The following is a 23,138-nucleotide window of genomic DNA, read 5'->3' on the forward strand; positions in this document are numbered from 1 at the left end:
GCCGTGGCAAAGGATTGGAGGTTCAATTCCGGCTCTCCCAACTGTCACATTTCCCCTTGTGGGACTAATGAAAGCATATCTTAGTGGACCAGCTTAGGAAGGCAGGAATCCTTACGTATGGACAAAATAGCCCCCCCCACCCCCACCAGAAACAGCCAACCTTTGCCTGCAAATTCAGTAACCCCCTCCACAGGTGTATTTTATTGATGGGATGTTGATGCACATACTGTACATGGAGCCTGTTTGGGACATCACCTCATTTTGCATCATAATGACCAATTACCTAAACTATTAATATAGATCTCCGGTCCAACGCTACCATCTGAATCAAGCCTAGCTAACATGTTTGGATGCACTAAAACAGCATAATTAATCCAACATGGCCACAAATGTACAATTAGCAAAACAATCATAGAAACACTGCATTGCTTTCTTTAAAGCTTTATTGGTAAATTGGCATCATTTGCATGGTGGAGCTTTAACCGTATGCGTGAAAGCCCGGGTAGAAGCCGTACGCGGGGCTCTTGACCCAAGCACAAAAGCCATCTCGGTTCTTCAGACAAGCATAATGTCTAGCCTGCTCTCTGTTGCCCGAGTGGGTCAGGAAGTCAGTCCACAAGCACTCATCTGGGCTGACCCTATTCGGGATGGCGTGGGTGTGAGTGATCTGAGGATCAAGCAAAGACGGGGGTTTAATTCATAAAAATCCAACATCTGACATGTCTATTGGTTGTCCATCAGGTTGGCCTACCTGGCACTCACAGCCCTTTTGATAACTTCCTCCCAAGTTGGCCTTTTGGCAGGCACTCAGCCTGTCCCAGGGGGAAACCAAGTTGCACACAATGACATGCAGCGATCCGTCAGACGCCAGATTGCCTGCATGGTGACAAAATTATACGTTTATGGAACTGGAGAAGTCAAAGCATAAATGGTGTCCATCTTTCTAAAAAGAAAACCCTGGTTTTTGTACCTGTGAAAAGATATTCCACACCACGGGTCAAAGCTAATCCGCAGGCTGCAGAGGAGGCTGGAGTGTAGATGCAGTCAAAATACTTGTGAGGGCCCTTGAAAATCTGGGAAATGATAACACCAAAGTATAAAACGTGCATGCAAACATCCAGACAATTGATCATATCCTTTATAATAACCTTTTTTAGCGCGATGTCGTACTTCACTTCATGTGCACTAATGTACTTCTTTGCAAGCACCTTTGCCTTGATGACTGGAAAGGGAAAACACATGAATGCTATTTTAATAAACAATAAAAAGGTGCATTCGGGTGTGGCTGTGACCCCCACTAGCAGTTGTAATGTTGCGTGATGCCAGGGCAGCCATTTTTACACTAGAGAAGTAATTGCCAACCACTTCCATTAGCAACTTCCTGTTTCGTTCCTCTTGAAAAACTCAAGGTGTAGGTACATTTACAGCTCCATTGTGTAATGATGTATAATATATGTAGAAGTAAGAAACAAAAACATTACCCGAATAACATTTTTATTGTAAATGTTCAACTTACCGACATCTGCTTGGCAAAACGCCGTCTGTGGATGCACAGCAACACACTTGCAGGCTTGGGCTCCTTCCTGCAGCCGCCACACGCACAGCAGCACCATGGGGAGCACCAAACTCGTCACCGTCCAACTCATTGTGAGTGAAAGTAGCACCAACAAGACAGAGTTTGCAGCCAGGGAGGAATTCTGGTGTACTTTCTTGATGGGGGGTCAGCAGGCTTTTATACCTGCAAGCTCCTCCCACATTCTTACATCACTTGTCCAATTAGATGATTGCCTTCACCTGTTCACCTTCATTCACACTAATTACACAAACTCATCACATGTATAACTGTTGCCCGTTCACAATGTAGAACATAATGATAAATAATATAAAACACATTTAAGCAAAGTGGGTGAATCATGTCAGGGACCTTTAAGGAGTCAAACTTCCAGCTTCAGCACACGGGCCTCAAACAGGAAGTGCATACCAAAATAAGAAAGTAGAAGAGGAAATAATGGAAAACCAGAACAAATGATTAGTCACAGGCTGCACGGTGGATGAGTGTTTAGCACACAAACCTCACAGCGAGGAGACCCAAGTTCAATCCCACCCTCGGCCATTTCTGTGTGGAGTTTGCATGTTCTCCCCGTGCATGCGTGGGTTTTCTTCGGGTACTCCGGTTTCCTCCCACATTCCAAAAACATGCTAGGTTAATTAGCGACTCCAAATTGTCCATAGGTATGAATGTGAGTGTGAATGGTTGTTTGTCTATATGTGCCCTGTGATTGGCTGGCCACCAGTCCAGGGTGTACCCCGCCTCTCGCCTGAAGACACCTGGGATAGGCTCCAGCATACTCATGACCCTTGTGAGGATAAGCGATAGAAAATGAATGAACGTGCACTGGGGGGGGGGGGGGGGGGGGGGGGGGGGGGGGCGTACAACAACAATGAATCTCGCACACAATAAAACTAAAATAAAGTAAAATTATTCCAACAACATGCATGCTAGGTTAATTAGCGACTCCAAATTGTCCATAGGTATGAATGTGAGTGTGAATGGTTGTTGGTCTATATGTGCCCTGTGGTTGGCTGGCCACCAGTCCAGGGTGTAACCACTCTCTCGTTGGAAGACAGGTGGGATAGGCTCCAGCACCCCCCCCCCCCCAACCCTCGTGAGGATAAGCGGTAGAAAACGAATGATTAGTCACACTGAGCCTTTACCTTGTTTTGCCATTTAACATGCTTTAGTGGCTCAATTTGACATTTCATCAGAACTGTAGCCTGTTTTGGTCACAAAGTGGACTAGATGGTGGCATCAGCAAGGTTCAATTCCGGCTCTCCTCACTGTCACATTTCTTCTTTGGACTAATAAAAGCATATCTTAGTGGACCAGCCCAGGAAGGCAGGAATCTTCATGTATGGACAAAATAGCCCCCCCCCCCAGAAACAGCCTTTTGCCAATCAATGCATTAACCCCCTCCACAGGTGTATTTTATTGATGGGACGGTGATGCACATTTCCTCAAAGCCATTTATGATTTATGACTATTTGCCTAAATCATTAATATAGGTCACTTTGCATCTGAATCACGCCTAGCTAACATGTTTGGATGCACTAAAACAGCCATGATGGAGCACGGGGCTGTAGCAGCAGAATTAATCCAACATGGCCACAAATGTAGAACAATTACCAAAAAAATCGGAAACACTGCATTGCTTTCTTTAAAGCTTTATTGGTAAATTGGCATCATTTGCATGGTGGAGCTTTAACCGTATGCGTGAAAGCCCGGGTAGAAGCCGTAGGCGGGGCTCTTGACCCAAGCACAAAAGCCATCTCTGTTCTTCAGACAAGCATAATGTCTAGCCTGCTCTCTGTTGCCCGAGTGGGTCAGGAAGTCAGTCCACAAGCACTCATCTGGGCTGACCCTGTTCGGGATGGCGTGGGTGTGAGTGATCTGAGGATCAAGCAAAGACGGGGGTTTAATTCATAAAATCCAACATCTGACATGTCTATTGGTTGTCCATCAGGTTGGCCTACCTGGCACTCACAGCCCTTTTGATAACTTCCTCCCAAGTTGGCCTTTTGGCAGGCACTCAGCCTGTCCCAGGGGGAAACCAAGTTGCACACAATGACATGCAGCGATCCGTCAGACGCCAGATTGCCTGCATAGTGACAAAATGATATGTTATGGAACTCGAGAAATCATAATATACATGGTGTCCATCTTTCTATAAAGAAAACCCTGGTTTTTGTACCTGTGAAAAGATATTCCACACCACGGGTCAAAGCTAATCCGCAGGCTGCAGAGGAGGATGGAGTGTAGATGCAGTCAAAATACTTGTGAGGGCCCTTGAAAATCTGGGAAATGATAACACCAAAGTATAAAATGTGCATGCAAACATCCAGACAATTGATCATATCCTTTATAATAACCTTTTTTAGCGCGATGTCGTACTTCACTTCATGTGCACTAATGTACTTCTTTGCAAGCACCTTTGCCTTGATGACTGGAAAGGGAAAACACATGAATGCTATTTTAATAAACAATAAAAAGGTGCATTCGGGTGTGGCTGTGACCCCCACTAGCATTTGTAATGTTGGCAAGGAGAGTGCATGTTGCCAGGGCAGCCATTTTTACACTAGAGAAGTAATTGCCATTCACTTTCATTAGCAACTTCCTGTTTCGTTCCTCTTGAAATACTCAAGTTGTAGGTACATTTACTGCCCTGTTGTGTAATGATGTAAAATATATGTAGAAGTAAAGGACAAAAACATTACCCGAATAGCATTTTTATTGTAAATGTTCAACTTACCGACATCTGCTTGGCAAAACGCCGTCTGTGGATGCACAGCAACACACTTGCAGGCTTGGGCTCCTTCCTGCAGCCGCCACACGCACAGCAGCACCATGGGGAGCACCAAACTCTTCACCGTCCAGCTCATCGTGAGTGAAAATGGCACCAAAAAGACAGGGTTTGCAGCTAGACAGGAAGTCTGGTGTACATTCTTGACGGGGGGTCAGCAGGCTTTTATGGCTGCAAGCTCCTCCCACATTCTTACATCACTTGTCCAATTAGATGATTGCCTTCACCTGTTCACCTTCATTCACACTAATTACACAAACTCATCACATGTATAACTGTTGCCCATTCACAATGTAGAACATAATGATAAATAATATAAAACACATTTAAGCAAAGTGGGTGAATCATGTCAGGGACCTTTAAGGAGTCTGCAGCACAGGCCTCAAACAGGAAGTGCATACCAAAATAAAAGAGCAAAAGAGGAAATAAAGGAAAACCCAAACAAAGGATTTGTTGTCACACTGAGCCTTTATTTTGTTTTGCCATTTAACATGCCTTAGTGCAGGGGTGTCCAAACTTTTTGCAAAGAGGGCCAGATTTGGTAAGGTGAAAATGTGTGGGGGCCGACTATTTAGCCTGACATTCTTTGAACCATTAACATTAAATACAAATTAACTTTTTGGGATTTTTTTTAATTACAAATGGCATACTTTTACATTTTTTTTTACATTTAGGTTTTTACCGAAATCACAAACCACAAAAAATTAAGAAAACTATAAAGGATATCTAAGTTCATGTGAAACATTACATATTATTCACTATTATATGCTCACTGTAGGAAAAGTGCTGAAAACAAAACAATGATCACTGCATATTCAAACTGTGATTTTGACCATCACAAAAAAATTAATTAACTGAGATTTAAGAATTTATTCAACTCAGAGGACTTAACAAAGGTCTTGCCTGCACTAATGTGAAGGGTGATACTGGGATCTTGACTGCAGTATGTAGTCCATGTCTGGCTCAAGAGCAGTGGTTTTGATGCGCAAGACGTCACGCAGGTGAGAGTCACTCAGTCTCGTCCTCATGCGGCTCTTGTTAATGTTCATAACGGAGAATGTCTTCTCGCACATGTATGTGGAGCCAAACAAGCTCAGCATTTTCTTAGCAAATGTCCGAATTGCTTGGAACCTGCCTTCATCCAGCTGGCGGTAGAAGTTGACAAGAGGGAGCTGTTGGTGCCGACTGCGATGCTCGGCGTCACACTGCAGCTCAATGAGCTCCAGTTGCAGGTGGTCTGGAGCGTCATCAGGGTCCACGGAGAAAGGAGAGGAAAAAAGCGTGATCTCCTTTTCAATAGCTGCAAAGTCCCGAAAGCGCTGCTGAAACTCCTCAACCAGAGATGAGATGTCTGCTGCATACTTTGTCATTTGCGCACTGATATTGATCTATGGGAAACTGGTCACAATTTCCTGCAGCGACGGGAAATGTGCGGTATTGGGCTGCGCCTGTGACAGGTGTCTTTGGAAAAGTAGCAGCTTGGTCCGAAAGGCTTTGATGTGTGAATACAGTTGGCTTACCACTGCATTTTGCCCTTGAAGGCTTGTGTTCAGCGCATTCAGATGTCGCGTTATGTCAACTAAAAATCCCAAATCAGCCAGCCAAACAGGATCATTTAATTGTGGCATGGGTTGTCCCTTTTTAGTCAAGAATTGTCCAATTTCCTCCCTGAGAGAGAAGAAGCGCTGCAGCGCAGACCCCCGACTGAGCCACCTTACGTCGGTGTGATACAAAACATCTCCGTATTCAGCCTGGATGTCGAGAAGAAACTGTTGAAACTGGCGGTGGCACAGCGCTTTGGAGCGAATATAATTAATAGTATTAATAGTATTTTATACTGTGGTCAACAGTGCTGGCGGGCCGCATATTATTGATTTCATGATAGAGGCCGCGGGCCGGTAAAAATTTGTCCACGGGCCGCAATTGGCCCGGGGGCCGGACTTTGGACATGTCTGCCTTAGTGGCTCAATTTGACATTTCATCAGAACTGGAGCCTGTTTTGCTCACAAAGTGGACTAGATGGTGGAATCAGCAAGGTTTGAGTTGCTCACACAAGACGTGAACAAAGTTTTATTTCAGGAACATAATGTATATTCGACGTGTACATTTTTACCTTTAAACTCGACAAGGTTAAAGTAGTGTCTGTACTTCCATTTGGCAAACGCTATCTTCTCAGTAGAGTCCTACTTACTCGCTATGCTGTATGTATCTACTACCCGGCATTTTGGATGTGCTCTAAACACCCGCCCACTCAAGTTCTCTGATTGGCTGAAAACGCAAGTTTACTAAAACCTTAGCCAATCCTCATTGCTTATGTACTCCAAACACCCTCCCATGTAAGTTATGTGATTGGCTGAAGACAATCTTACCAAACCTTAGCCAATCCTCAATTGTTTGTGCTCTAAACACCCTCCCATCCAAGTTGTGTGATTGGCTGAAGACATTACCGAACCTTAGCCAATCCTAATTTGTTTATGTGCTCTAAACACCCGCCCACCCAAGTTCTGATTGGCTGAAGACTCAATCTTACCAAACCTTAGCCAATCCCCATTGCTTATGTGGTTCTCAACCCCTCCCATGACAAACTGCAACATTCTATGCGCTGCAGATTAGTTTCGAAGTCGGTGATATATTTTTAGGCGGCTTCAATAACGGCATTATGGCGACATTAGATTAGCAGTTACTCGAAACAGCGTTTGTTACTCAATTTAAACGCATCACTGAATATGACCAATTGTATTTGGCCATTTGCTTAAACTGGAAACACTAGCATCTGAATCAAGCCTAGAACACGTTTTGATGCACTAAAACAGCCATTTTGGAGCACAGGGCTGTAGCAGCATAATTAATCCAACATGGCCACAAATGTAGAACAATTAGCAAAACAATCATAGAAACACTGCATTGCTTTCTTTAAAGCTTTATTGGTAAATGGCATCATTTGCATGGTGGAGCTTTAACTGTATGCGTGAAAGCCCGGGTAGAAGCCGCAGGCGGGGCTCCTGACCCAAGCACAAAAGCCATTTCTGTTCCTCAGACAAGCATAATGTCTAGCCTGCTCTCTGTTGCCCGAGTGGGTCAGGATGTCAGTCCACAAGCACTCATCTGGGCTGACCCTGTTCGGGATGGCGTGGGTGTGAGTGATCTGAGGATCAAGCAAAGACGGGGGTTTAATTCATAAAAATCCAACATCTGACATGTCTATTGGTTGTCCATCAGGTTGGCCTACCTGGCACTCACAGCCCTTTTGATAACTTCCTCCCAAGTTGGCCTTTTGGCAGGCACTCAGCCTGTCCCAGGGGGAAACCAAGTTGCACACAATGACATGCAGTGATCCGTCAGACGCAAGATTGCCTGTAATGTGACAAAATTATATATTTATGGAACTTGAGAAGTCAAAGCATAAATGGTGTCCATCTTTCTAAAAAGAAAACCCTGGTTTTTGTACCTGTGAAAAGATATTCCACACCACGGGTCAAAGCTAATCCGCAGGCTGCAGAGGAGGCTGGAGTGTAGATGCAGTCAAAATACTTCAGAGGGCCCTTGAAAATCTGGGAAATGATAACACCAAAGTATAAAATGTGCATGCAAACATCCAGACAATTGATCATATCCTTTATAATAACCTTTGTTATTGCGATGTCGTACTTCACTTCATGTGCACTAATGTACTTCTTTGCAAGCACCTTTGCCTTGATGACTGGAAAGGGAAAACACATGAATGCCATTTTAATGAATAGCAATTGTAATATTGGCAAGAAGAGTGTGTGCTGCCAGGGCAGCCATTTTTTTACACTAGAGCAGGAATTGCTAACCACTTTCATTAGCAACATCAGTATGAATGTGCTCATCACATGGATTAGATACACACGTAAATGTTCAACTTACCGACATCTGCTTGGCAAACCGCCGTCTGTGGATGCACAGCAACACACGTGCAGGCTTGGGCTCCTTCCTGCAGCCGCCACACGCACAGCAGCACCATGGGGAGCACCAAACTCTTCACCGTCCAATTCATCGTGAGTTGAAAATACAGCGACTACAACAGGGGTTCAAGCGAATTGCTGCAGCCAGAAAGGAAATTCTGGTGTACTTTCTTGAGAGGGGGGTGAGCAGTCTTTTATTGATGCAAGCTCCTCCCACACACGATTGGATGATTGCCTTCACCTGTGTTCACCTTCGGTCACTCACACCTGCACAAAATTCCCCCAAAAGTGTTTTTTGGTGCATCCAACTCTTTGTGTCTGATTTATATGTACCAAATCATATAAGCAGTATTTATCATTTTTTAAAACGCTAATTTTAATAACATTATTGATAAAAGGAAAACCATAATCAGATGTGTAACTGTAGCTAGGCAGAATTTATGAGTCAATTTGTTTGTTGTCGTTTTCTTGGCATAATGGGGGAGACTTATGTACAGAGAAAGGACAGGGAAAGTCGGCTGAGGAGTGTCCAACTTCTTTCCCAACTCTCCCAGTCTGGTACCGGCCCATGGGCGGACCTGTATTTGTTAAATACACCTGAACTAAACCCCTAAGACAATAAATGTGATTCTTTACAAAACATAATTTCAATAAAGTTTTTGCAAACAGGAAAAAAACAGAATTTTCTGGTAACGTAATGCAGTTCCCTGTTGCTAGGTAGAATTTATACCATTTGTTAGGTGCCATTTCATTGGCACCATGGAGGAGACTAGTCACAGACTGGTACCAGTCTAGTACCGGTCCATGGGTGGACCTGTATTTGTTAAGTACACCAAAACTAAACCAAAGAATGTAGTTCTTTAAAAAAACACTTTATAGTTACTGATAACAGGGAAAACAGAATTTTCTGGTAATGTTATGTAGTTCTCTGTTGCTAGGCAGAATTTACACCATTTGTTAGGTGCCATTTCCTTGGCACCATGGGGGAGAGTGGTCCCAGTCCATGGGCAGACCTGTATTTGTTAAATACACCTAAACTAAACCACAAAAAAAATACACTTAAATTTACTGATAATAGAAATTTCTGGTAATGTTATACAGTTCCCTGTTGCTAGGCAGAATTTACACCATTTGTTAGGTGCCATTTCCTTGGGGGGGGGGGGGGGGGGGGGGCAGACTATATATTTTACACGTAACAGTCCACCTGGTATTATTGTATCTGTAAAAGTGTCATCCAATCTGCTATTTATTATTTTATATTTAAATATTTTATATTTAAATATTTTAAATTTTATTATTGTGTCCCTATTTTCAGGAGCACTTTGTAAACAGACCACATCAAATAACAAAATTGATAAAACCATCAAAAGGTTGGCTCAAGCCATGATGCCAGTTCGTATGTTGAGTTTAAATAAAATACTTTGGAAAGAACGGACGGGCCGTATTCAAACACTTGGCGGGCCGGATGTGGCCCCCGGGCCGTAGTTTGCCCACCCCTGCCATAACCCTACAGGAGGGCGGCTCTTATTGATGGCATAGTTAACTCAGAGTACACAATTCCTGCATTGCAGTACTACACTTCACACACAAGTCAGATATTGTATGATATGCAGTCACAGGCATTTTGCTCATTTTGCTCAATACCCAATTGTTGCGCAATCAACTTTCAAAATGAACCCTTCACAGACAATGGAATCAAATCTTTTATTTGTAAACAAACATGATATGGTGCAGCGTTAACGGCTTTTAACATTGACTTTGCCGTTTTTGTCCGGGGTCCCTCTGATCCAGACGCAGGAGCCATCACTTCTCTTCACACAAGCAAAATGGTTAGCCTGCTCGTTCTTTCCCCGGTAAGTCAGAAAATCAGTCCACAAGCATTCCGCCGGGCTGCTCCTCTTGCAGGGGTCCATGTGGCAGAGCGTGATCTGAGGATCAACGAAAGATTGGTTTAATTGATGAAGTCTGATATCGATTAGCTTGGCTTACCCGGCAATCGCAGCCCTTTTGATAGCGCTGGGCCAGGTTGACTTTTTGGGAGGCAGTCAGGTCGCCCCAGGGCACAATGAAGTCGCACACGATAGCATGCAGAGCACCGTCAGGTGTTAGTCTGCCTGCAATGGTGAAATACAAGCATAGCTCATTAGCATTTAAAGCTACAGACAAAAACAGCATGTTCCTGGTAGGGCTTGGTATAAAATGACAGCATCAACACACCTGAGGGTTTAATTCACAATATTTCCACTGGCCAGCTTGAGGATGAAAAGCTTAATACACAAATTTAGGCCTGGAAATGTAACCACCTGCATCAGGGGTGGGCAAACTATGGCCCGGGGGCCACATGCGGCCCACCAAGCGTTTGAATCCGGCCCGCCAGTTGCTTTCCAAGTAGTTCAACTTTTAATAAACTGGCAACATATCTTGCAAGTTGATCTTAGAGTAAAAAAATAAATAAATGCAATTAGTTTAATTAAATTAGTTTGTGGCCTGTTAATGACAGTGTCATCTGTTGGCGATCGTAATGCTGAAGCTAGCTCTTACACGAGGGGTGGGCAAACTATGGCCCGGGGGCCACACGTGGCCCACCAAGCGTTTGAATCCGGCCTGCCAGTCGCTTTCTAAGTATTTCAACTTTTAACATACAAACTGGCAACATAACTTGCAAGTTGATCTTATGGAGTAAAAAATAAATAATGTAATTAAATTATATTAAATTAATTTGATGTAGACTTAGTTAATGACAGAGAGGGTCATCTGTTGGCGATCGTAACACTGAAGCCAGGTCTTACACCAGGGGTGGGCAAACTACGGCCCGGGGACCACATGCGGCCCACCAAGCATTTGAATCCAGCCCGCCAGTCGCTTTTTCAGTAAAGTATTTCAACTTTTAACATACAAACTGGCAACATGACTTGCAATTTTTTTTTTTAAATTAATTAAATTAGTTTGATGTGGACTGATGTTTAAAGTGCTCCTGAAAAAAAAGGGACATTAGAACATACAACTGATACTACAGATAAAATTGAACAAAATTCAAGGAAAATTATAAGCATAAAATAGTGTGTTTAATTATATGCTCTGCCCCCCCGGACAATTTTAACTCGATGCAGCTCATGAGTCAAAATATTTGCCCACCCTTGCCCTATATTAATAGTACAGTTAAACTGACTGGTATGGGTTTCTTTATCCATTCTATTTGGGGGGGGGGAGGGAGGGATAAGTGAACAAATAGCGTTACCTGTGATAAGATACTGCATGCCTTTGGTCAGAGTCACTCCACAGAAGGCTGTAGTGTAGAGGGCATCGATCTCCCTGCGAGGGCCCTTGAACATCTGGAAACAGGAAGTAACCAAAACATAAATGTGCATGCATATATGACTGATTCCAACTCCTGATAATTACCTTGATTTGTTTGAGGTCATACATGATGGGTTCATCAAGTCCAATCACATTATTCTTTGCTAGCACCTTTGCCTTGATGACTAGAAAGAAAAAGTAGTTATAGGATCATATTTTGTAGGGACTACAAAAAACAACATTCATGTTCAACTTACCAACATCTGCTTGGCAAAACGCCGTCTGTGGATGCGCCGGACCACACGTGCAGGCTTGGGCTACTTCCTGCAGCCGCCACATGCACAGCAGCACAATGGGGAGCACCAAACTCTTCACCGTCCAGCTCATCATGATTGAAAATGGCGCTATCAAGACAACGTTGGTACTTCCTGGAGAGGACCAGCAGCCTTTTATTGTTGTAAGCTCCTCCCACACTCTTACATCACTTGTACGATTAGATGATTGCCTTCACCTGTTCGTCTTCAATCATGCAAGTGTGCGGACGATGACATGACATTCACACCTCAGTGGTAATCTACGTCTGTAATCACAGCTGCACAGAAACATGGCTGCCAATTCATGCCTATGGACTATCCGACCACCACTAAATATTCACATTTATACACTTATGGGCAGTATAACGGTCTTGTCCCTTTACACAGCAGCAGTGACTGGCGAAGGGGGCGTGGCTCGAACCACCACCACTACCTCCTGACCCATGAGGGGAAGATCGCCAGCACACACACTATTTTATACTTATAATTTTATTGAATTATTTGTGTAATTTTATGTGTAAAAATGTTATACTATCAGCTGTATGTTCGTGTATGTTCCATTTTTCTGGAGCACTTTAAACATCACACATCAAATTATAATTTAATTTTATAGTTTTGTTGTATTTTTTTTTTTTACTAAATAAGACATCCGACTTGTAAGTCATGTTGCCAGTTTGTATGTTAAAAGTTGAAATATTTAGAAAAAGCGACTAGCGGGCCGGATTCAAATGCTTGGTGAGCCACATGTGGCCCCCGGGGCCGTAGTTTGCCCACCCCTGGTGTAGGACCTAGCTTCAGCGTTACGATCGCCAACAGATGACTCTGTCATTAACTGACAGTCCACATCAAATTTAATGCAATTAATTAATCGATCGCCAACAGATGACAGACTGTCATTAACTAACAGTCTACATCAAATTAATTTAATGTAATTAATTACATTTATTATTATTTTTTTTTTACTCAAGATCAACTTGCAAGTTATGTTGCCAGATGACAGACTCTGTCATTAACTGAGGAACGTATGTAAGGGCTTACATGTACAGTATATGCAACTACACTAAAGGTCACAGGTCACCATACCAGAGGTCACCCTGGGGCTCATTATGACTTTAAAACAATCTCATTTCAGCATAATTTACACAATTTTAATACAATTGTATTTGTATTTTAGGAAAAAATGCTTGTTTGGTCTGACCTTTAATATGCTGTCACACTTCCTGAATTTGTTTCGCCCCCATTCCCATTTACTATAAACTGTAGAGTTTTGATTGCTAGTTAGCATAACTAGTGTTTCGGTACGCTATTGTAATGTTAGCCCAACGTCACGTTTACAAAAGGTAAAACACTTCATTGCTTTCTGAGAAAAGCCATTTATTTGTAATTTGACATCTTCTGCATGGTGACATTTAACCCCTTTGAGAGTCCTTGACGCCCTGTTTGGGCGAGGCGTTCTCCTTGAACCAGGCACAAGAACCATCGCTTCTCTTCAGACAAGCGGAATGTCTGGTCTGCTCCATTTCGCCCGTGTTTGTCAGGAAGTCGGTCCATAAGCACTCAGCTGGGGTGGTGATCCTGCACGGGACGGCGTAGCAGGGAGTGATCTGGGGATCAAGATGGGAATTTTTAGTAAAGTGGTAATAAAGTGACATTTCTTTGCTATCCATTAGGTTTGCTTACCTTGCAATCACAGCCCTTACGATAGCGATATATAAAGTTGGTCTTTTCGCAGGTACTCAGGCTGTCCCAGGGTGCAAAGAAGTTACACAGTCCAACATGCAGAGACCCATCAGGTGCCAGTCTGCCTGCAAGGGTCAAAACACAAAAGACTCAAATAATGGTAACAGTTTTATTTCATTTGAACATGCATCAGATTACAATTGAATGCATCCCATAATCAGTTCACAGTTCCACATGTCCAAAAGGAGTAGGAAGAAGCAAAGCTTATTAAATCCTACCCCTCCATCTAGTACTTTTACAAACAGTAACTGTTACATTTGTTCACTTCCTGCTTTCCTAATAATTAAAAGAGTTTAACTTGAGTTTAACTTGAGTTTAACTTGAGTTTAACTTGAGTTTAACTTGAGTTTAACTTGAGTTTAACTTGAGTTTAACTTGAGTTTAACTTGAGTTTAACTTGAGTTTAACTTGAGTTTAACTTGAGTTTAACTTGAGTTTAACTTGAGTTTAACTTGAGTTTAACTTGAGTTTAACTTGAGTTTAACTTGAGTTTAACTTGAGTTTAACTTGAGTTTAACTTGAGTTTAACTTGAGTTTAACTTGAGTTTAACTTGATATAGCGATATATATAGCACATCATTGGTTAAAGACTCAAGACAAACATGCATTTAAAGCTACAGTCCTCAAGGACTTACTAAAAGACTAAATTCCAGCATCCATGCTACATTTTTGGGCAACACTTGTATTTTAATTTTTTTTTTACCTGACAGAAGATATTGTACACCATTGTTCAGATTCACCCCACAGGCTGCAGAGGAGGCTGCAGTGCAGATGACATCAAAATCCCTGTTAGGACCCTTGAACATCTGCAAAAAATTAGAAAAAAAAATATTAAATATGACTGTACATGCATACAGACGTGATGCTAAAGCCTCATAGCAACCTTGTCCTGTTTGATGGTATACATCCTGGGTTTGTCAAAGCCACCAACATCCTTCCTTGCCAGCACCGTTGCCTTGATGACTAATAAGAAAGCCAAACAAGTCAATTAGTCTCATTAGCAACACCTGTCTTAATATGGATATATATGAATATTATGGATTAGAAACAACTAGCTTCCTTTTTCTACTCAAATGTTATAGTTCAGGTTTTACACTACCCAAAATCATATTTTCATGTTCAACTTACCGACGTCTGCTTGGCAAAACGACATCTGCGGATGCTCACGTATACACGAGCAGGCTTGGGCTACTTCCTGTAGTCGCCACACAAACAGCAGCACCATGGGGAGCATCAAACACTTCACCGTACAACTCATCATGATTGAAAATGGGGTGCTAACAATACGGGTTTGCAGCCAGAGAGGAATTCTGGTGTGCTTTCTTGATGGGGGGTCAGCAGGCTTTTATTGGTGCAAGCTCCTCCCACATTGTTACATCATCAATTGGATGATTGGCTTCACCTGTTTGCAATCATTCAAGCAACACACACTTGGCTAAGTTTTTATTATAAAAAATATATATATTTTAGTATATGAGGACCTGGTATCGGAATTATTGATATTTCAGTATGGATCTGTACATTACTTACAAGAAGGTGTTTCATCAACAATCACTTTATTGGCACTACTTTATTGACAATCACTTTATGCATCCATTTATGCCCCGCCCTTCCCCTTCTCATCCAATCAGCCTTCAGAAAGTAGACATTCATTCATTCATTCATTTTCTACCGCTTATTCTCACGAGGGTCACGGGGGTGCTGGAGCCTATCCCAGCTGTCTTCGGGGCGAGAGGCGGGGTACACCCTGGACTGGTGGCCAGCCAATCACAGGGCACATATAGACAAACAACCATTCACACTCACATTCATACCTATGGACAATTTGGAGTCGTTAATTAACCTAGCATGTTTTGGAATGTGGGAGGAAACCGGAGTACCCGGAGAAAACCCAGAGATGGCCGAGATTGGAATTGAACTCGGGTCTCCTAGCTGTGAGGCTTGCGTGCTAACCACTCGACCACCGTGCAGCCTGTGACAAATCATTTGTTTGGGTTTTCCTTTATTTCCTCTTCTGCGTTCTTATTTTGGTATGTACTTCCTGTTTAAGGCCCTTGCAGCCCATTTAACAGACATGAATACAGGTATTTTAAAAAAATGCATATTTCTTACACTCCAATGTAAAAAACAAACACAAATTCCCATTGACTGGCCGACACTGTGCACACAGGGAACTCAGACATGTTTTTTGGAGAACTGCAATATAGTGAGAGATATGAAAGTACAATATTGCATATTTATGACTATACTATAATGCTGTACAATGGCAAGTGACAATCTGGACTGAAAACTGAGCTGTCTGCATTTTATTGTTGTGGCACAGACGTTCAATGCCAGTAGCAATGCTAGTCCAATCAAGCTACATTAGGACACAATGATCAAAATACAACCTCAAAGAAAGACGCTGCATTGCTTTTATAGAGTTTATTTATACATTGGGATCTTCTGCATGGTGGAAAATTTCAACGGCCTTTAGTGTCCTTGGAATGCTTTGTGGGCAAGTCAGCCCCCCCCTTGGACCAGGTACAAGGGCTTCGACCTTTCTTCAAACAAGCAAAATATTTAGCCTGCTCCATTTTGACAGAGTTGGTAATGAAGTCAGCCCACAAGCACTCAGCTGGGTTGTTGCTCCTGCACGGCAAGGCACGGCAGGGAGTGATCTGGGAATCAAGCAAAGGATTATGGATTTTTTTTGGTTAGAAATGGGGCTGCACGGCGGTAGAGTGGTTAGCATGCGGACCTCACAATCCTAATCCCACCCTCGGGCATCTCTGTGTGGAGTTTGCATGTCTTGCACGACTCCAAATTGTCCATAGGTATGAATGAGAGAGCCCTCTAAACATGAAATAACACCCCTATAGTCACCTTTACACACCTCCTACCCGAAATGCTAGTCATAATAAAAGCAAAAAGCTGCACGTGGTCGAGTGGTTAGCATGCAGACCTCACAGCTCTGAGACCCGGGTTCAATTCCACCCTCTGCCATCTGTGTGGAGTTTGCATGTTCTCCCCGTGCATGTGTGGGTTTTCTCCGAGTACTCCCGTTTCCTCCCACATTCCAAAAACATGCTAGGTTAATTAGCAACAGTATCAGTATGAATGTGAGTGTGAATGGTTGTTTGTCTATATGTGCCCTGTGATTGGCTGGCCACCACTTAGTCAAGGGTGTACCATGCCTCTCGCCCGAAGACAGCTGGGATAGGCTCCAGCACCCCCCCTCCCCACCACCACCATTGTGAGGATAAACGGTACAAAATGAATGTTAGAAATGTCACATTTGTTTACCTGGCAAGAGCAGCCCATTCGGTAGCGGCCTTCTAAGTTGACTTTTTGGGAGTCGCTCAGGCTGTTCCAGGGTGCAACGAACTCGCACAGTGAGACTTGCAACATCTTGTCACGTGTCAGTCGGCCTGCAACGCCAAGAAACAATACAAGCAGTTGATGTTTGCTAAATACAAGGATGAAGAGTCTTGAACCAGTCATGATGTGCTATATATATATATATATATCACTATATTGACACTTACTATGGTACACATTATGTCATTGGATGGTCATATCACCTCATACTTTGGTACGTGACAAAATAAAAAAATTAATTAATTATTATTAATTAATTTTATTTAATTTTAATTAATTAAAATTGATAAATTTAAAAGAAAACCCCCAAAAACCTTCAACTATTAGGAAAGCAGGAAGTGAACAAATGTAACAGTTACTGATGCAACGCCAGAAACGGAGACATCTTTAATGTAGGAGTGTCGCATTCAAGCTACAGACTTGGTCAAATGGTACGTTCACTAAAAAAAAAAAAAAAAAACAACAAAAAAAACCTAAGTCTAAACCGCCCTCAACCTCAGGACTCAAACGGCTTTATTCATTAAACACTTACATCAGGAATCTGACCTCTACCAACTACCACCCCTATATGAATTATGATTCTTCAGATTTTTTTTTTTACCTGTGATAAGATATTCCACACCAGTGGTCAGAGTCACTCCACAGGCCGCTGAGGAGGCTGCAGTGTAGAAGGAACTAACACCGTGATCACCCTTGAATTTCTGGAAAAGCAATTCACCAAAATTATTAATACATGCATGCCACAACTGAATGCTATAAATGTCTGATAACCTTAATTGGTTTGACGTTATACATGATGGTTTCGTCCAATTCACCAACCATCTTCCTTGAAACCACCAGCACCTTCATGACTAGGATAAAAAAAAAAAATTTTTTAAAAAGGTGTGAAGATCAGAAACATCCATTGTTCATTACGGGTAATTGGTTCCAAGTCGATTCCAAAGTAGGATTCAGTATAAAGTACCTTCAGTATTATTAGAGCCCTGTAGACATGAACTAACACCCCTATGGTCACCTTTACATTTACATGTGCAGGCTACAGGATGTTATAAAATGATGAATGAAGTGTTATATATAAGGAGAAATATGATCTCAGGGAAGAACTAAATTTAACACATATGCTAGCACTACGCTAAAAAGCCATAGCATTTCAGTATGTGGAATCAAACTATGGAATGGATTGAGTAAGGAACTCAAACAATGCACAACGATGAGCCAATTCAAGAAACAATACAAGCAGTTGATGTTCATATCACCTCGTACTTCGGTACATAAAAAATAAAAAAATAATAATTTTAATTTTATTTTATAAATGTTATTTAATTTTAATTTGTTAAAATTAATAAATTAAAAAAACTTAAATTATATTATAAAAGCAGGAAGTGAACAAATGTAACAGTTACTGATTGTAACAGTACCAGATGGAGGGGTAGGATTTAATAAGCTTTGCTTCTTCCTACTCCTTTTGGACATGTGGAACTGTGAACTGATTATGGGATGCATTCAATTGTAATCTGATGCATGTTCAAATGAAATTAAACCATTACCATTTATCATTATTCTAATAAAAAAATGAAGTTTAATTCAATACAGGATTTGATCATTCAATATAATCTGGGTTTCACAGCCATATTGTGTTAAACTAACAAACATTTTTGTGTTCAACTTACCCACATCCGCTTGGCAAAATGTCGTCTGTGGATGCATGGGAACGCACGTACAGGCTTGTGCGCCTTCCTGTAGTCGCCACGCGCACAGCAGCACCAAGGGGAGCACCAAAGTCTTCACCGTCCAGCTCATTATGCAGGAAAATGGCGCTAATGAGACACATGGGGATTCTGAGTCAGCAGCCTTTTTATTGCTGTAGGCTCCTCCCACTTGGACTTGGCCAATTAGATGATTGCCTTCACCTGTTCATTTCTATTATACAAATCCCATTCACAAGTGTGTTGTCGCTTTAAATGCAGCCTCAACATAGAAATACAGCACATAGAAAACACACACAATATTGTTTATTAGTTATTTTGCCATCTTTTATTAATATTTCTTGTCCATCAAACCCTTGATAGCCGAGTTGGCTCGTTTGTACCAAGCACAGGATCCATCATTTCTCTGGATACAAGCGAGCCCGTCCACTGAAATAATAAAGTTCGTCCACAAGCACTCGGCAGGGTTGCTGCCCCCGCACGGGAAGGAGTAGCAGCGGGTGATCTGAGGAATCAAACAAAGACACGTTTTTTTTTTTTGTCACATTTCTAATGACGAATCGACGGCGTTGCTGACCTGGCATTTGCAGCCCTTTTGATAGAGCTGTGCTACGTTCATCTTCATGGCGGCGCTCACTTTGAACCATGGTCTAATCAGGTTGCAGACACTCACGTGCAGCAACCCGCCAGATGCTAGTCTGCCTGCGATGGTGAAAGACAAACAGAAAACTTTGTGACTAAGCAGGCTTCGCTACATGTCTTTAATGTGTCTTTTAATTCTGTGTCATAGGAGCATAGGGATGTTTTTTTTACATGTATTGGACCACACATGGGCTGCACGGTGGACGAGTGGTTGGCGTACAGACCTCACAGCTAGGAGACCAGGGTTCAATTCCACCCTTGGATATCCTCACAAAGGTTGCGGGGGTGCTGGAGCCTATCCCAGCTGTCTTCAGGGCAAGAGGCGGGGTACACCCTGGACTGGTGGCCAGCCAATCACAGGGCACATATAGACAAACAACCATTCACACTCACATTCATACAATTTGGAGTTGCTAATTAACCTAGTATGCATGTTGTTGGAATAATTTTACTTTATTTTAGTTTTATTGTGTGCTAGATTCATTGTTGTACACCCCCCCTCAAGGGCACATTCATTCATTCATTCATTTTCTACCACTTATTCTCACGAGGGTCATGGGTATGCTGGAGCCTATCCCAGCTGTCTATGGCCAATTTGGAGTCGCTAATTAACCTAGCATGTTTTTGGAATGTGGGAGGAAGTCGGAAAAAACCCACGCATGCACGGGGAGAACATGCAAACTCCACACAGAGATGGCTAAGGGTGGAATTGAACCTGGGTCTCCTAGCTGTGAGGTCTGCGCGCTAACCACTCAACTGCCATGCAGCCCATATTCCAATCAAATATGCAAATTTACAAAGCAACTTCCTGATGGACAGCTTTTGGGAAGTCATCCATGGGATTGAAGTTGTTAACATGCTTTAAGTGTTGGCTAAATGAAATAAAATACAAACATAAGATGCATTCAAAGACGTGTGATGATATGTAATATCCTACATTGACCAGTAGGTGTCGGTAATGTAACGGTAATGTTACTATATTTGGTAATAGGAGTGTAAATGTGACTATAGGGATGCTATTTCATGTCGAGAGGGCTCTAATGTTAAAAAGTCTATTTGGAAGGTCATAAACGGGCCTCACAGCTAGGAAACCCGAGTTCAATTCCAGAATCGGCCATCTCTAGGTTTTCTCCGGGTACTCCGGGTTTCCTCCCACATTCCAAAAACATGCTAGGTTAATTAGCGACTCCAAATTGTCCATAGGTATGAATGTGAGTGTGAATGGTTGTTTGTCTATATCTGCCCTGTGATTGGCTGGCCAACAGTTCACACATGGATTCATTTATTCATGTTTACCTGTGATAAGATACTCCACGCCATTGGTCAGAGCCACTCCACAGGCTGCAGAGCTGTACGGAGTATAGATGGCATCAAACTCCACATCAGGGCCCTTCAACATCTGGAAAAATCAAAGACCCGAAAAATAAAACACTGCACTGTACAAACATAGGAATTGGATGTTATAAATTCATAATCATAACCTTGATCTGTTTAATGTCATACTTGACGTTGTTGTAAACGCCATAGAAACCGGCATCCACTTGACCCTCCCCTGCAAGCACCTTTGCCTTCATGACTAGAAAAAAAACAGAGTGTATTTTTCTTAATACAGTTACCATTATTAGAGCCCTGCAGACATGATATAACATCCCTATAGTCACCTTTACACTCTTATCACCCATTATTGTAGACATAATTGCAGAAAATAGGACATATTAGACATATAAAAGATGCTAGCGATTTTATATGTATACATTATTAGAGCCCTGTAGACATGAAATAACACCCCTATAGTCACCTTTACACTCTTATTATCCAATATCGTACACATAATTACAGAAAATGGTACATATTAGACATATAAATGATGTTAGCGATTTTATATGTATACATTATTAGAGCCCTGCGGACATGAAATAACACCCCTATAGTCACATTTACACTCTTATCACCCAATATCGTAGACATAATTACAGAAAACAGGACATATTAGACATATAAAAGATGCTAGCGATTTTATATGTATACATTATTAGAGCCCTGTAGACATGAAATAACACCCCTAAAGTCACATTTACACTCTTATTACCCAATATCGTAGACATAATTACAGAAAATGGGACATATTAGACATATAAAAGATGCTAGCAATCTTGCTAACAAGTATACATTATTAGAGCCCTGCAGACATGAAATAACACCCCTATAGTCACCTTTACACTCTTATCACCCAATATCGTAGACATAATTACAGAAAGTAAGACATATTAGACATAGAAAAGACGCTAGCAATCTTGTTAACAAGTATACATTATTAGAGCCCTGTAGACATGAAATAACACCCCTATAGTCACATTTATTCTCCAATTCAATTATTCTTTATTTACACCCCGTTGCTCAAGGGGGGGTCACTGCAGGGATAAAAGACACGGCCGTGGCTTTTAGCATTTGAAAGCTTGCGAGCTAACGAATTAGCATTAGCATGTATTGACTAATGTATTTCAATGTATTCTAAACTTAAAAAAAGGTTTAAAAAAAGAGTGAAGATGCTTAAAACTTACCACTTCCACACTGACTGGGAGGAATAGTTCAGTTTTATATATATATATATATATGTACCGTACAGTGTATGCTAAGCTAATGTCATGTCAATAAAACCAAGACAGCCATGTTGATCTTACCCACATCCGCTTGGCAAAACTCCTCCTGTGGATGCGTGAAATAGCAGCTGCAGGCCTGGACGCCATCTTGCAGCCGCCACATGCACAGCATCAGGAGGGGAAGCACGCAACTCCTCGCCGTCCAACTCATACCGAGTGACAATGGAGCTAACAAGACAGGAGGTCGATTCCGATGGGGAGGGGGGGGGCATCAGCAGCCTTTTTATTGCTGCATTTGTTGGTGTGTTTTTAATAACGCTTCAAGGGCAAACGCTTCGGGAAAACAAGATTTCGGGACCGTCGGACGTGTTTTAGCTTTCGGATGGAATTGTTTTGGGGACACCGGGTCTCTCGCCTTGAGCAGATCTCATATCAGGGTAGTTAGTTCCTCCGAGCAAGGCAGTTTGACATTAAGGAGTCCAAATACATACACAGCCAGGATGCGACTTTGCTACTTTACTAAGAAGTTTGATATTCACATCATATTTTCGCTTTATTATATATTTATATATATATTTTCTTGGAACATTCAAATTTATTTTGCCCCCAAAAATTATTTTGTTGGTGTTTCATAATATTGCAGCTTTTTTTAAAATCATATTTCAATGTGATGCTACTAAAATTTGATTATTTATCCTTCTGGTGTTGCAATGTTTTTGTAATATTTTGACTTTATTGTCAAAATATAACTGCTGTTTATTTTTCTCATAATTATGACTTTATTCCAATAATATTTTGGCTTTATGCAAAGCTATTTTCCATAAATCACAGCTTTATTTTGTTCATTTTTCTGTTTTTTTTTCATAATATGACAACCTCTTAATATATGTTTCAATTTTATGTCACTAAAATTATATATTGAAGTTCTTCTCATTAAATTACATTTTCTTTTAATATTTTGACTTTATTTTTGATACATTTGGGCTGATTTTTTTTGTTTTAAAATTTGTACTGTTTTTTTTTAGTTTTTTTAATTATGACTTTATTCCAATAATATTTTGGCTTTATGCAAAGCTATTTTCCAAAAAATCAGAGCTTTATTTTGTTCATTTTCCTTTGTTTTTTTTTTCATAATATGACAACTTTTTTAATATACATTTCAACTTTATGTCACTAACATAATGTTTTGATGTTT

General features: G+C 41.5%; 7 protein-coding genes across 7 annotated transcripts; all 7 read right to left on the reverse strand.

Moving 5' to 3' along the window:
* Window positions 1–445: 445 nt before the first annotated feature.
* Window positions 446–1,678, reverse strand: LOC131103467 (metalloproteinase inhibitor 2-like). Its single transcript, XM_058049765.1, has 5 exons — window positions 1,517–1,678; window positions 1,149–1,222; window positions 971–1,073; window positions 752–876; window positions 446–667 (listed from the first exon to the last, which is right to left on the reverse strand). Exons 1-5 carry the CDS (start codon window positions 1,644–1,646, stop codon window positions 479–481), a joined length of 621 nt encoding a protein of 206 aa, XP_057905748.1. The 5' UTR covers window positions 1,647–1,678; the 3' UTR covers window positions 446–478.
* A 1,532-nt stretch (window positions 1,679–3,210) lies between these two features.
* On the reverse strand, window positions 3,211–4,513 carry LOC131103430 (metalloproteinase inhibitor 2-like). Its single transcript, XM_058049718.1, has 5 exons — window positions 4,308–4,513; window positions 3,928–4,001; window positions 3,750–3,852; window positions 3,532–3,656; window positions 3,211–3,448 (listed from the first exon to the last, which is right to left on the reverse strand). Exons 1-5 carry the CDS (start codon window positions 4,435–4,437, stop codon window positions 3,260–3,262), a joined length of 621 nt encoding a protein of 206 aa, XP_057905701.1. The 5' UTR covers window positions 4,438–4,513; the 3' UTR covers window positions 3,211–3,259.
* Window positions 4,514–7,262: 2,749 nt separating this feature from the next.
* On the reverse strand, window positions 7,263–8,468 carry LOC131103464 (metalloproteinase inhibitor 2-like). The gene is made up of 5 exons (XM_058049761.1): window positions 8,247–8,468; window positions 7,985–8,058; window positions 7,807–7,909; window positions 7,588–7,712; window positions 7,263–7,503 (listed from the first exon to the last, which is right to left on the reverse strand). The coding sequence occupies exons 1-5, from the start codon at window positions 8,374–8,376 to the stop codon at window positions 7,315–7,317; spliced, it is 621 nt and encodes a 206-aa protein (XP_057905744.1). The 5' UTR covers window positions 8,377–8,468; the 3' UTR covers window positions 7,263–7,314.
* A 1,546-nt stretch (window positions 8,469–10,014) lies between these two features.
* Window positions 10,015–12,016, reverse strand: LOC131103670 (metalloproteinase inhibitor 2-like). Its single transcript, XM_058050126.1, has 5 exons — window positions 11,839–12,016; window positions 11,687–11,766; window positions 11,523–11,616; window positions 10,274–10,398; window positions 10,015–10,212 (listed from the first exon to the last, which is right to left on the reverse strand). Exons 1-5 carry the CDS (start codon window positions 11,969–11,971, stop codon window positions 10,021–10,023), a joined length of 624 nt encoding a protein of 207 aa, XP_057906109.1. The 5' UTR covers window positions 11,972–12,016; the 3' UTR covers window positions 10,015–10,020.
* A 1,232-nt stretch (window positions 12,017–13,248) lies between these two features.
* LOC131103668 (metalloproteinase inhibitor 2-like) lies at window positions 13,249–14,966 on the reverse strand. The gene is made up of 5 exons (XM_058050124.1): window positions 14,764–14,966; window positions 14,519–14,598; window positions 14,339–14,441; window positions 13,576–13,700; window positions 13,249–13,499 (listed from the first exon to the last, which is right to left on the reverse strand). The coding sequence occupies exons 1-5, from the start codon at window positions 14,894–14,896 to the stop codon at window positions 13,305–13,307; spliced, it is 636 nt and encodes a 211-aa protein (XP_057906107.1). The 5' UTR covers window positions 14,897–14,966; the 3' UTR covers window positions 13,249–13,304.
* A 1,078-nt stretch (window positions 14,967–16,044) lies between these two features.
* LOC131103669 (metalloproteinase inhibitor 2-like) lies at window positions 16,045–18,834 on the reverse strand. Its single transcript, XM_058050125.1, has 5 exons — window positions 18,666–18,834; window positions 17,767–17,846; window positions 17,597–17,696; window positions 16,921–17,045; window positions 16,045–16,295 (listed from the first exon to the last, which is right to left on the reverse strand). The coding sequence occupies exons 1-5, from the start codon at window positions 18,793–18,795 to the stop codon at window positions 16,098–16,100; spliced, it is 633 nt and encodes a 210-aa protein (XP_057906108.1). The 5' UTR covers window positions 18,796–18,834; the 3' UTR covers window positions 16,045–16,097.
* A 198-nt stretch (window positions 18,835–19,032) lies between these two features.
* Window positions 19,033–22,340, reverse strand: LOC131103420 (metalloproteinase inhibitor 2-like). The gene is made up of 5 exons (XM_058049698.1): window positions 22,025–22,340; window positions 20,825–20,919; window positions 20,640–20,742; window positions 19,279–19,403; window positions 19,033–19,206 (listed from the first exon to the last, which is right to left on the reverse strand). Exons 1-5 carry the CDS (start codon window positions 22,152–22,154, stop codon window positions 19,033–19,035), a joined length of 627 nt encoding a protein of 208 aa, XP_057905681.1. The 5' UTR covers window positions 22,155–22,340.
* Between the last annotated feature and the right edge of the window lie 798 nt (window positions 22,341–23,138).

The sequence above is a fragment of the Doryrhamphus excisus genome, chromosome 15 (genome assembly GCF_030265055.1).
Source record: "Doryrhamphus excisus isolate RoL2022-K1 chromosome 15, RoL_Dexc_1.0, whole genome shotgun sequence".
Taxonomy (NCBI): domain Eukaryota; kingdom Metazoa; phylum Chordata; class Actinopteri; order Syngnathiformes; family Syngnathidae; genus Doryrhamphus; species Doryrhamphus excisus.